The 12,855-nt window shown below is 34.7% G+C and overlaps 1 protein-coding gene across 1 annotated transcript; it reads left to right on the forward strand.

The window, feature by feature from the left end:
- Positions 1 to 246: 246 nt before the first annotated feature.
- LOC116289939 (limbic system-associated membrane protein-like) lies at positions 247 to 12,290 on the forward strand. Its single transcript, XM_089025982.1, has 7 exons — positions 247 to 317; positions 385 to 728; positions 5,097 to 5,360; positions 6,279 to 6,533; positions 7,651 to 7,683; positions 9,102 to 9,209; positions 10,529 to 12,290. Exons 1-7 carry the CDS (start codon positions 247 to 249, stop codon positions 10,531 to 10,533), a joined length of 1,080 nt encoding a protein of 359 aa, XP_088882108.1. The 3' UTR covers positions 10,534 to 12,290.
- Positions 12,291 to 12,855: the final 565 nt, after the last annotated feature.

Below are 12,855 nucleotides of genomic sequence, written 5' to 3' on the forward strand. Positions count from 1 at the left end.
TCTTCTGTTCCGGGTCAGCGACTCCCTTGCCCGTAGCAAACAGCTCAAATGCACGTAGCCATCTTTGCCATCGGGCATCAAGACCAGCCGAGTCCGTGCAATCAAATGGCTCCAAGCCACCTAATTCAGATAAAAATCTGGCCATGTTGTCTTAAAACGATCAATCTATATCTAAGATTATCTTTGTGGTGATCCTCGTCGCCAAATGTGGTGTATTTTCTAAATAATAATCAACTACACTAAACCATGTGCTTTGATGCTCGTCTCTTTATTACACACATGCGCACTCGCACGCTTGCAAACCTAACAGGGGTGGGGTGGGTAAATCCACCAACACTACAAATAACATTCAGGTGATGCAAATTTCACAAAAACTCCTCCTAGTGTGTTGTACGTCTCTGAAGGAGGAACCGCGAAGTTTACTTGGGACTACCACGTCGATGACAGAGCAGGAGAGTTCCGTCCTTATTCACCAAAGTGGCTTTTTTACAAAGAAAGTGGGAGTACACCCGTTGATATTGCTTTCGATAATAAGTTCAACGACTGGAAATGGGAAATTGCAAGCACTTGTCCCCCTAGGTTGTTAAATCCTAAACGAGTCAGTAAAGAGTCCACTGCTACGCTGGTTATCTCTAATGTCACCACTGCTGATAGTGGGATATATATTTGCTCTCTAGTTTTCAGGTTATCTCAACCGAAAGCAAACAACTCGAAACTCATCGTTACAGGTAAGGAAACATTTTGCTTTCTTTTTTTAGATACCTCAAAACAAGGGTCAATAATTTATATCTATTTATTACATCCATTTTGAAATCACAAACAAATCCTGCAATCTGATTGGTTCCCTGCAGCAGTGATTTCAGCATAAATTGCACGATTTTGAGCTCTAAATTGCACGATTTTGCACATCAACTGATATGAACCAATCACAAGAGAGACATGTCATTTTCTAGCCAATTATATCAAGGAATCCATCTGAGTGTTGAGCTCACCGCTTCTTGCGAAAAAAAAGAGCCACGGCTCAAAAAAAAATTTCTGAAGAACAATTTTACCGTCAAAAGTCGTAAAAAATACTTTAAAAGCCGTAAAAAGGGCTTAAAAAGACCAACTGATCACTTAAAATTGTCAAAAGCATCTTTGTAATGTAACTGCTTAAGTAAGTTGAAGATATTACAGCGAAAAGCAGTGGGGGAAAGTGCAATCGGCAGCTTTTGAATGTGACTTCTTTGCGATTGATCGTGGAAAGTGGTTTCCTTTTCAATCTGTAAAGCATAACAACACATCGAAAATACAGTCATCAAAAGAAGTTTTTCTTAAGAAGAAGATTTTTGCTGAGCTACGTGACTTCTTAAGGACAACCGAAGGACTAAACAACCTTGGATTTTTGATGTTTTCTCGGCACAAGTGTGATCTTAACATGTTGAACAGAAATCTTAAAAATACAAGCAGTGAGCATTGGCTGTATGGACAACAGCCAGTTCATTACAACCCTTTTGGGCAGGATTGTCTTGCTATTTAACGTAAGTAAATGATTCTTAATACATGTAATGCCTTTTGGTCCTGTATAAATTAATTTTAGTTTTGGATTGAAAGTGTTGGTTTTCAAGATGAGAATCATTGCTCGTTCAGTATAAACAAGTTCTCTTGACAGCATGTTTGAATCGACTGCTTTTAGATTGTAAGTCATGTCGGTTTAACTGGAAAAAACGTCTTTTTCAAAAAAGATTTCAAAATGGATATAATAAAGTGGTAATTAAACTTCGTGTCGTGCAATTTTGGTCTGAAATCAAACTTGCAATTACAAATCGCACTCCCGCTACGCGGTCGTGCGATTTTGTAATCGCGCGTTTGATTTCAGACCAAATTGCACTCCACTCAGTTTAATTACCATTATTAATTCTCATCACAATATAAAAAAAAATTAATGATAAAACTGTTGTGTACTCCGACGAAGGACTAGAGTCCGAAACGTCAGTAAGTTTTTCATATTTTCACGGTGTATGTTTTACCTTTTTATCATTATGGTTAAAACTGTATATTATCATTATTTGCATTGACTGGTTTTTGCATGAGTGAGAATTTTAAGACAAATCGAATTTTAACCTGCATGCCACCCTTGCCTCCAAGTGACCATAATTACGGTGTTTATCCCAACCCTAAACTCATAACCACTCATCGACAAAGTGAATCACTTGGTTGGTCCTTTTTTTTTTCATATTTAAGATGATGCTTCTTTAGTTTTTGCAAAAAAGTATTACAGTATGACACATGCTATCATAGCAGCGGGTGAATTCAGGGTTTGTAAAAAGAAATACTAGTTACCCCCCTCCCCCCAGTCCCAAGAGTAGCAGAACTTGGCGGCACTGGATAAAACGTCTGCGCTGCAATAGCTACAAAACATGTTGGTTGATAGATTGACTTCTAGATCTACAAAATACACATTTTCCCCAAGCAATGGATATATTCTCTGCTAGTGCCAGTCCTTTCAGACCAATGCTTGTGCAGACGTTTTTACTTTTTGTTTGCAGCAACTTTTATTTATTTTCAACGACCATAATTTCTATGCAGTAGCTTTTATTTATTTGAAGTTGTCCCCTATGGGCCACCTTGGAAAAACTAGAAAAGCAACTTTTACTTTTATTTTTTGATAAACGTTTATTAATTTGCCGTAATGGTTGTTATTGTTTGCAGCAACTTCTATCAATTTGCAGCAACTTTAATTTATTTTCAAAGATCAGAATTTCTTTGCAGTAGCTTTCATTTGTTTGTAGTTGTCCCCTATGGGTCACCGTAGAAAAGCTATGTTTTATCAGAATATAAAAACATAGATTTGATGTCAAAACCATGTTTCTATAAAAAATTAAACATAGAAATGAAGCCACCGGAATTCGGTTTTTCACTTTAAAGTATTTTCATAATACTTAAATTTGAAATATTTAGTTATGTTAAAAATTATGTTCTTGCTCTAAAAAAGAAAAATATGTCGTTTTGAAGCACATTTCGAAGAGTAAAGCTTTCTTCCGTTTTGTAAGAAACTTAAGCCTACTTTTCAAACTCTCAGTTATGGTAATTTTTTAGCCGTAATTTGTTTTCCAATAGCCCGAAACCATAAGATACGAAATACTACTACAAGTGGAACAGATTTTTCACTTATTCTTCGTTTGCACGTGACGTCATAGTCCAAGAAAATAACAACTTAAAATTAATTATGAATGCTATAAACTCGATTCTTTGATATGTTTTAGAGAACTATGTTGTGACTAAGTGTAGAAAATTTTAAATCGTTTTGCCATTTTGTTTCCGAGTTGTGCAAAGTTGATTTTCTTCATGTAATTCTGACCTTACACTTCGTACGGGTCTAAAAAGTCATAAAAACGAAGAAAAAATGATAAATGAAACGTGTTTTAAATGTCTTAATTTCGATTTACATGTATGTATGTCTATAGGGAGTTTGATATTGTTGCCTTTGTGAAATATTTTTTTAAAATTTGGCCTCCATTGCTGGTGGACCAAGCTAGTCCACCAGCGAATTTTCGCCATACACTTACACTATAAAATCGGAAACTTCCTTCGACCATAGCTCATTTCAGAAATGCTCTAATACTCCAATTTTTAGCTCAAAGTTTCATTATTGTTGGCTCTGCATGGTTATGAGGATTGTTTTTTGATTGGAACCAAAAAATATTCTGGCACCAGCAATAACCATGTGGTTGCAAAATGAAGAATAGTTCAGGGTCCAACTAAAACACCAGTTTCCCAAGTACTTCACTGCTGCTAGCTTTCTTCTAGCTTCAAATTTTTTTCAGTCTCTCGGCTCCTTGTGCAAGTGTTCATAAGCAGGTTTTCTTGAGTATTCGTCAGGCTAAATGTCTAGTTAACGATCTGAACTTTGAAATCGTTTTTTTCAAACTCTTCACGATTTGAATTTTTTATATCTTGACATGCTTGTTTTTGCTAAAATTTACAAGCAATTCTCGTTTTTTGTTGAACAAATGGGATAAACCAGTTGTATGGAAGCCTGTACATAGCTGTCATTACCTGTCAAAACTGGACCAATCAGATAGCTCTGTGTCACATCATTAGCCAATTATCGCATAGATCAAATTTGTTTAGATGAGTTTGACGACAGACGCGCACTGTTTTTGTAAACAAACCTTTTTTTTTTTTAAATTTTACTCTATTTTTCTCATAAAAATCTATTATATAAAGCAAATAGATCAGGCTTAGCTATGTTCTGTTCTCTGATAAAAAAACTCCTGAAGCTGTAGAATGCTCAAAAACGTTATAGAAATCACTCGCCTACGGCTCATGGCTAAGCTTGATCTATTTGTTAAAATGAGCCATGATATGTTCATTGATATATATATATATATATATATATATATATATATATATATATATAATATATAATATATTTATCAAAAAGGATAAAGATATGAAACTGGCAATTAATAACACGACGTTTTGGAGTCACCATGACGCTCCATACTATATATGATATATCATGAAAATTTGGTTTCTGGATCGAAATATGGTGATCAATTTAAATTTTGATTGGTTGGTGGTTATTTTTTATCATCAATAAGAGGACAGACAGATAAAGCGGACGTCAACGAGCGTGCGCTCTTTCCATTGGTTGTTTTAATCGCTAAAAATGAGAAGTTTTTATCGTTTTTGTTATTGTAAAAAACAAATTGACATCAGTTTTTATGTGTCTGTCCTCTTATTGATAATACATTTCGCCATCACATTGTCAAACTATAGTATGCGGATCCACTCGGCTACGCCTCTTGAATCCACACTACTTTGACAATGTGATGTCGCAGTTAACTGTCAATAAGAGAACAGACACATAAAAAACTGATGTCTATTTGTTAAAACTATTGTTGTGGACTGACTAGTCCCCTGTCATGTGGTGTGAAACAATTTAAATGTTTTCATATGTGTACGAGAGGCTTAGGTCAGTTGCTACTCAGTCCAGATTAACAATAGTAAATTATTTATTAGCCCAAAAATATTTAAAACACACCAATCAAATGATTGCTAAAATTTGAAGCTATGAACTAAATATTTAATAATTATGTTTAATTTTATAGTTCGTTCCCAGATTAACATAACTGGTGAAACAAATGTCACAGAGTATACAAACTTGACTTTAATCTGCTCAGCTGTTGGTCCTCCAACACCAAATGTCATATGGCTTAACAATACAGGTGTGGTTCTAGCACAAGGGATCCAGTCTGCTGTGCTGAATATTGCCAAAATCACTAGAGAACAGAATGGCACCGTATACAAGTGTAATGCTACTAATAATCCAAATGAACACCCAGTACAGAAAATGATAACTGTTACTGTCAAACGTATGTATAAATTATCAAAATTGCTAAAGACGAGCTTATGTACTATAGATCACTTGCATGTAATGTGAAAGCACCTCCATCTTGGGGACAAAAAAAAAAGAATTTCAATCAATGTTGGAACCTATTAATTTGTCCCCCAGATTGAGCTGCTTTCCAAAGTGCTGCAAGGGGTCTAATGGCTCTTTGTGGAAAACATTCAACAAACAGGAATTTTGAACCCCATTTTTTTTATAAGCATTCCCATGAGATTGACATGACAAACACAAGACAGTCATGTTTGGTATTAATAGGGAGCTAATGGCAAGTATTTTGTTATGTAACACCAACTTGACCACAGTATACACTTTTGTTTGGTCCATTTCTTGGTTTTATGTGCCTAATTAAGATCATATAACCTGACATTCCTATGTACATGATTGAAATAAGGTTTGGGAAGCTGGTGCAATATAATGCATTTTGCATTTCCCTAGGGGGAGGGGAGTAATATTTGCAAAATATAGAAATAGGCCAGACATGCAGGAGTGTGCTGCTGAACAGGGCCATTCATTTTGGATACATTTAGCTTATAGTGCAGTATTAATTTTGAGATTGTTATTTTGATAAATAGTCATTGTTCATTTATGCTGCCTTTTAAAAACAGGAATATGAGTAATAATGAAATGTTAAGATTTTCTTGCTTAAAATACTAGTGTGAGGGTTTTTGGTTCTGGGTTGCACATCCTTATCAACAAACCCAACCCAAGTGCTTCTATGATGATGATGGTGATGATTTATATTATTTATATAGCGCCCTTTTCTATATGAATATGTGTATAATCAAAGGCGTTAATTATTCAGAATATTATTTTGATTTACATTTATTTATTCTTTTTATATTCATTATTTATTCATTATTTTATTTTATTTTCCAATTTTTAGACCCCCCAAAGTTAGACAGAAGTCGTTCTGATAATTACACAAAAGCTTGCCCTGGTGAAGAAAAGCACATTAAATGTGCTGCTAATGGGTATCCTCTTCCAACATATTACTGGTACAATCCAAATAATAAATCAGTGAAAGAAAATAAAACTGGAGTGGAAAGTAAGATTCTAGTAAAAGCAGTTGAAGGCAACTGGACCTGTTATATAACTAATGGAATTGGCCAAGGCATTTATCACCAAGTTCAAATGAAAGGTTTGCAATCCTGTAATTCAATTTGATTATGACATGATGTAATATTAGTTATAATTTATTTACCAGACAATCAGCCTAGTAGAGTTTCAATGTATAATACCATTGAATTGTATTTTTTAATACAATGAATTGTATTTTTATCCATGGACATGTTCTTAAGGGCATCCAAATACTATACAATTATAAAGATAGCTGCTACAGTAACTTTAGTCTACTGAGTCAGTAAAAAAACTTAAAGTTTTAGCGGAGCTCCCACACAAGCGGAGCACCATACTTTAAAAAAATGGTAAACCATCGAGTTGATGCCTTGGCTGACGTCTCTTACTCCGTCCGTCCGTCAGTCTGTGTACACAACACAGGGACCCCGCTTGATGTCAAAGCAAAGCTACTCGCAAATGCAGCTCTCAAATGCTCAAAAAAATCACTTTAGGGCAAATTTTAGACCAACAACAATTGGAATTCATATCATAAAAATGTCGGCTATGCAAAACTTTGTCGAAGAATTTTTTCAAGAACAAAACTAGTCCCTGGGGTGGATGGTGGTGGGTTGTGTACATGTTCACGACAACATTCCTAATTGGGAGAGTACTAAGGTCAAAACAAAGGCTTGTGCGAAGAAAATGATGTAGTGCATTTATATTTCATTTTTTTCTCTTCATAGTTTTCGTTATGGGAGCATTAACTTCATCTTGGATGAGAGAAAAAAATTGGATATGTTTTGCACAATTTTATTTTCATCTTTCCGTTTTATCTAAATTGGGCTCCCTGTGGTATTGGGAGCTCCGCTTTTAGGCAGTTCCGAAATGAAAGTCATCAGGCCATGGCCAATTCACAGATTTAAATTAAATTTAGCACGTTAGGTTTTTGTGGAGGGGGGGAAGAGTGTAGTATTTATCTCCTCTAAGTCAATTCAAACCCATTATCTAAAGACTTTAGGCAAAGTCCCATGGACTTTATGAATGTGTCACTACAATTTTATTCTCACCTGGATATCTTGAACCCTTGTTATTTCTAACCATTTCCCAAGAAGGTTTAAGATGGATAGGACTCCACTGTATTGAATTTACTTTCTAGACAACTTTTTTCTCATTTCAGTATTTTTCTCCTTCATTTCTAGTTTTTGAAGACTCCAGTTGTAAAAAATTTAAAAGTAAGTATTTATTTTGTACTGACGGCAGAAAGTACACTACATCCTATTTTCAAAAGTAGACTGATAACAAGATAATGGGTACAGTACATCTATTTTCAATTGTTACATCAAATTAAAACAGTATAATTTCTTTTTTTGTTGTTTCCCACTAATAAAACAGTTGCAGTATTTATAATAATAATAATAATAATAATAATAGTAATAATAATTTTTTATTAAATCGATAAGATGCTGTATATTTTAATTTTTAGTTAAATGGGATTAATGCTGGCTAGTACCATATAAATAAGCCAACCAACTTAAAATGTACATGGCACAAGTTTGTTTTCTTTTCTCGTTCTAGTTTCCAAATATAAATTGATTGGATTAGATCAGACATTCAAAATCCAAGCATGGGAAAAGTTTATACCTTACAGTGGAGTGATGATCACATATACAATCATATGGTCTTCAACTATTATTGAGTGCAATCCCTATAACTTATATTTATATTATATATATATATATAGTAAAGATTGGATTAAAGACGAGACATGTTCACTGTAACTCCGAGTTTCGTGCTTACGCACTCATCAGACAGACTTTAATGAAACATATTCCTATTACTGTGATATATATATTATAATATATATTATATATATATTATAATGTATATATATATGTATCATATAGGGATTGCTGAAATTAATGCATGTACATTATATATATTGTATATGCTTAAATCCATTTAAAATATTTTTCAAAGAGTGCTCAACATTGCAGGAGCATTACATAAAATAGTTAAAAATAGATAAAACAATGAATCATTTTTTCTAGTCTTTAACTATTATTTATATTATATACATAAGAAATCTGTAAATCAATTTTCCGTAAAATAGTGCTCTGACAATACATCCATAGAAGTAGAGCAGAATATTTGTTCAAATATTCTTCTCATTGAATCCCACGAAGAGTGATCAAGCAATTCATGAAACAGGCTTGTCGAGAAAAATGTTGTCTTGACTTTTTCTTCTCAAACAAATATATATATATATATGTACTAAATATATTAACACTTAAAACTCCTATTTTACACCCACCACATCCCACGTGAAGCTCTCCCAGTAAGGTCCCCTCCACACGTACTACCACTACATTCTACATTTACAGCATACAACACTCAACTCACATGTTGCTTTTTACAAAGGGAGGAAATTGGAAACCCCGGAGAAAACCCTTTTGGCAAGGGAGAGAACAACACATTAAACTCAACTCAACTCATATATGATCCAGTCTGAGGCAGGGCTTGAACCTGGATCACAGTGGTGAGAGGCAAGCAGTAAACCACTACACCACCCATGCCACTCTATCTCCTCTATGCTTGATTCATTGTGTTTTTGTTTTTTAATTTATAACTATTCAAATTTCAATCTTTCCAGAAAGCACTGGTTTAACCAGCGGAGAGATAGTGGGAATTGTCATTGGAGTGATTGCTGTGGTAGCAATTATAGCTGTGATTGCTGTCATAATCTATAAGAAAAAGAGTGGTAAGCAATGAAAATAAATATATCTATTTTTTTAATGGTCATTTACTGTACTCCTTTTTATAGTGTGTAGGGGTTATGGAATTATTAGCTATGTTGCGAGTAGTTAGGGGACAACGGTGACCTGATACTGAGATGGAAATACAATATTAAAACATTTTTTATTGAAGTGTATTTATCAACATTTGAAGGAGACACGGAAATATATGTGTAAAAGCATAAGCAAGAGGAAAACAAAAGCGTCATGTAAATTGACTAGCTTAAAACAATAATAATAATATCTAAGAACAAGAACTATGAGTATAAGTACAATAATATATGGGCGATTGGTTCATGATATATATAGTAGTTGTCTCAATGGACGATTGGCTTGGTTTTTTTGCATCATGGTGCGAAGACCAGAAAGCTGTAACAGGTAGAAAAGTCAATGATAACGTCTCGGTATCTGGGATGATTTGTCTTTCAAGGGCACTCAGGTACATGGCATCTCCCTCGACAAGGATCTGATCTACTGTAGCTGTATTCCAGCATTCAATTGGCAAACCCTGAGTGACTGTATAACAGCGCTGAAAAACTCTTAAAAGCACACTGTCTTCCTGATGAATGCTTCCTAATAAATAAGTTTGAATGTGTCATGATTAAACTACACCTCAGGTTATTTGGAGAAGAATCCAACTTTGAAGATCAATTGAGCTATAGTGAGCGAAGGAAAGCACAAACGGCTTAACATAAATAGCAGGATGATTTCTCGCAGTTTTGTGTCCAGGTTTACTGAGGGCAGAGGACAGAGGGGCTCTGGGGCGAATCATCGTGAGGCAGTGACAGAAAATCGAGATTTTTCATAGCATCCACAAAGGCAAACAGGGATCCCAATCTTCAAGATTAGTGTCGCTGCTTGCCTGCTGGCTTGCAGCAATAAGAAAATAGCTAATATGTATATATTTAGGCACTACTTAAAAGCGGAGCTCCTAAGTCATAGGGAGCCCAATTTGAATAAATCTGAAGGGAAAAAAAGTATTGGATTATTTTTTAGTGAAATTGAATGGAAATGCACTACATCATTTTCTTTGCGGTAGTATAATCTCTCACAACTCACCACCAGCTCCCCCCCCCCCCCCCCCCCCCCCCCCCCCAATATTATATATATTATATATAATAAAAGCTTTCTTATGAAATTTTCACTAAGGTTGACGTTCATGATTGCAAAAAACCAACTTGGGCTCCCTGTGAGAGTGAGACATGATGTAATCAGTGCAGAGTTCCATACAGTATACCATGTCATACACTATCATTGGCTAATAATAAACTTTCTTCCTTTTCAGGTTAACAAGCTTTGTTTTGAAATTCACCTGGTATCTACTAAAGGTAGTATCAAAATGAGAATCAAGGATAAGATTGAGTTGCTTCTAGTAAATTTCATAATGTTGAAATCAAGTCTATATCTTATCTAGTGCAGTGGTAGCTTCTTGAAGCCAAAATTAGCTGATTAATATTATATTCTACTGTTGCAATATTACAGACTTTTCAATAGTCATTGGTGTTTTGAGCAGTGTAGACTGCTATCTAATAAATATTATCCATTCCAAAGTTAGGTTTAGAAAAACACTTGGTTGAGTTAGAATACAGTGCATGGTGGAACTGTTTGAGGGGGCATGTTCTCAAAATGACATTTATTTCATCCCCTAAATATGTTACACAATGCACTCCAATTCCAACTTGACAGAATTTTTGTTTTCAACCACAAGATTTTCTCATCATGATAACCTGATTTTGGAATGTTTTTTTGTTGTTGTTGTTGTTGTTATAGCCAATTTGACTAATTACTTTCCATAGCCTTTTTAAGAACTTCCTAACTTACTATGGAGTCAGTTTACCTTGTTTTTATAGTCCTCTCATTTTTTTAGTAAACTTTTTTTGATAAAATTGCTAATAATTTACGCGTAGGTCTGGCCTCGTGGTTGCAGGACTAAAATTAACGGCTAGTCCCTGGACAATTTTCGGTCAGCATTATTTTCAACTTGTCCAGACAAATCTTTGCTTTTTTGGTCATTTTGACTGGTCTCATTATTGAGTATTTAGATGAACAGTCATAGCAAGTGTTGCCATGAGTGCAATTCTTATGATAATTTTTTTTTAGATTGATAACTCTATCTGCAGTAGTACTTACTAGTCAACATTTTAGTATACAGGCTGCATATTAAGTCGCTATTAGCAGCCGTGCAGCTTACAATCATGAGTGATATATTAGTACATTAGTCTTATGTCTCCAGACAGGGATAGGCTGTTGAACCGGAAGACAATCCCCAACTCTTAACGAATAATTCAACAGGTTCTTTTATGACACCCCATTTTACTTTAGATGAGGAAGGTATCATATTATGATTAAGTTTGTATATTTTGTTGATATCAATTATACGTCGTAGCACATTTACAATATATTTATAATTAATTTAGTTAGAAAGTGACTTAAAAGTCTCCAATTTGGGGACGCAAAAGAACCGCTGAGAATGCAACAAACCCTGGCATTGACCACCCTTAGTGCCAGCGATGAGGTCGGCTTGGCGTAGTGTTCCAAAATGGTTACTAGTGAATAGGCCTTCAGAAATATCATTAGGAACCCTCTGCTTTATTCTATCCAATAGGCTTTAAGTAATTGTTAGACTTGGTACCCACTGATGACGTGAAAGCTATAATGTATCATGGATCAGACCCTCTCCGTTCTGTGTAGCTTTAGATACCCGTAATAAAGAGCACTGAAGGGGTGTGTCTGAGGGGGTGAAGGGCACACCTTTAAATACTTAAATACATAAATAAATTACTTTATTTAAGTGTCTAGGCTTTCTAGCGCTTAATTTCACACTAATTAGAGACACTGTTCACTTGCACGCACTACTATTTTATTCAATATTCTATGCACGATTATGTATGGTTATATTTCACTTTTTTTTACCCTAATTAAATTAAGGCATACGTGATTGTTTATTCTGTTAATTTGTTGTGCTGATTCTTGGCATATAATATGTATGATGCTAGAAACTTAACTCATTGCATTATAACCCCAGGGTAGATACAGTTTATCTATCTAATACCAATTACATTTGCCCCCCAAATACTTTCTGCAATAAGTGCAACAATCTATAGAAATTAATCCACTTTTAATTAAAAAGCAACATGTAGAGCATGGGAGCAATAACATTTAATGAAAACTATAAATGTCAAACTTTGGCAAGATACGGAGTGTTGCATTCTCACCAAATGGTTTTACAAAATGCAAAGGTAAGAAATACTGCAGTGATTTTTGAGATACCACTATTACTTGGGGGTGAACCAATTTTTGCACCACATATGTACGATACACACTTGAAAACTCTTGAGTGTGTAGGCAATCCAATTCAAAATAAACTCTTTCCATTGATGAACTTAAAACAAAAATCCTAGTTATTACACCAAATAGGGGCAGGTAGCCGTCATTTCCAATGTGAACAATTCCACCAACTTTATACTTCGTGCCCAGTACTTTAACCCGTGAAGGCCTGTTTGACAAGAAACAATACAATTTAACTTGGAAATGACTGCTGCCATTGACAGTAGATGCCAAGAAGAAGGTAAAACTTCTTTTTTTGGAGGAATTGTGAATGCAAGTTTAACA

Source organism: Actinia tenebrosa, unplaced genomic scaffold (genome assembly GCF_029948245.1).
Source record: "Actinia tenebrosa isolate PJP-AT-01 unplaced genomic scaffold, QUT_ActTen_1.0 PGA_scaffold0__85_contigs__length_37466705, whole genome shotgun sequence".
Taxonomy (NCBI): Eukaryota; Metazoa; Cnidaria; class Anthozoa; order Actiniaria; family Actiniidae; genus Actinia; species Actinia tenebrosa.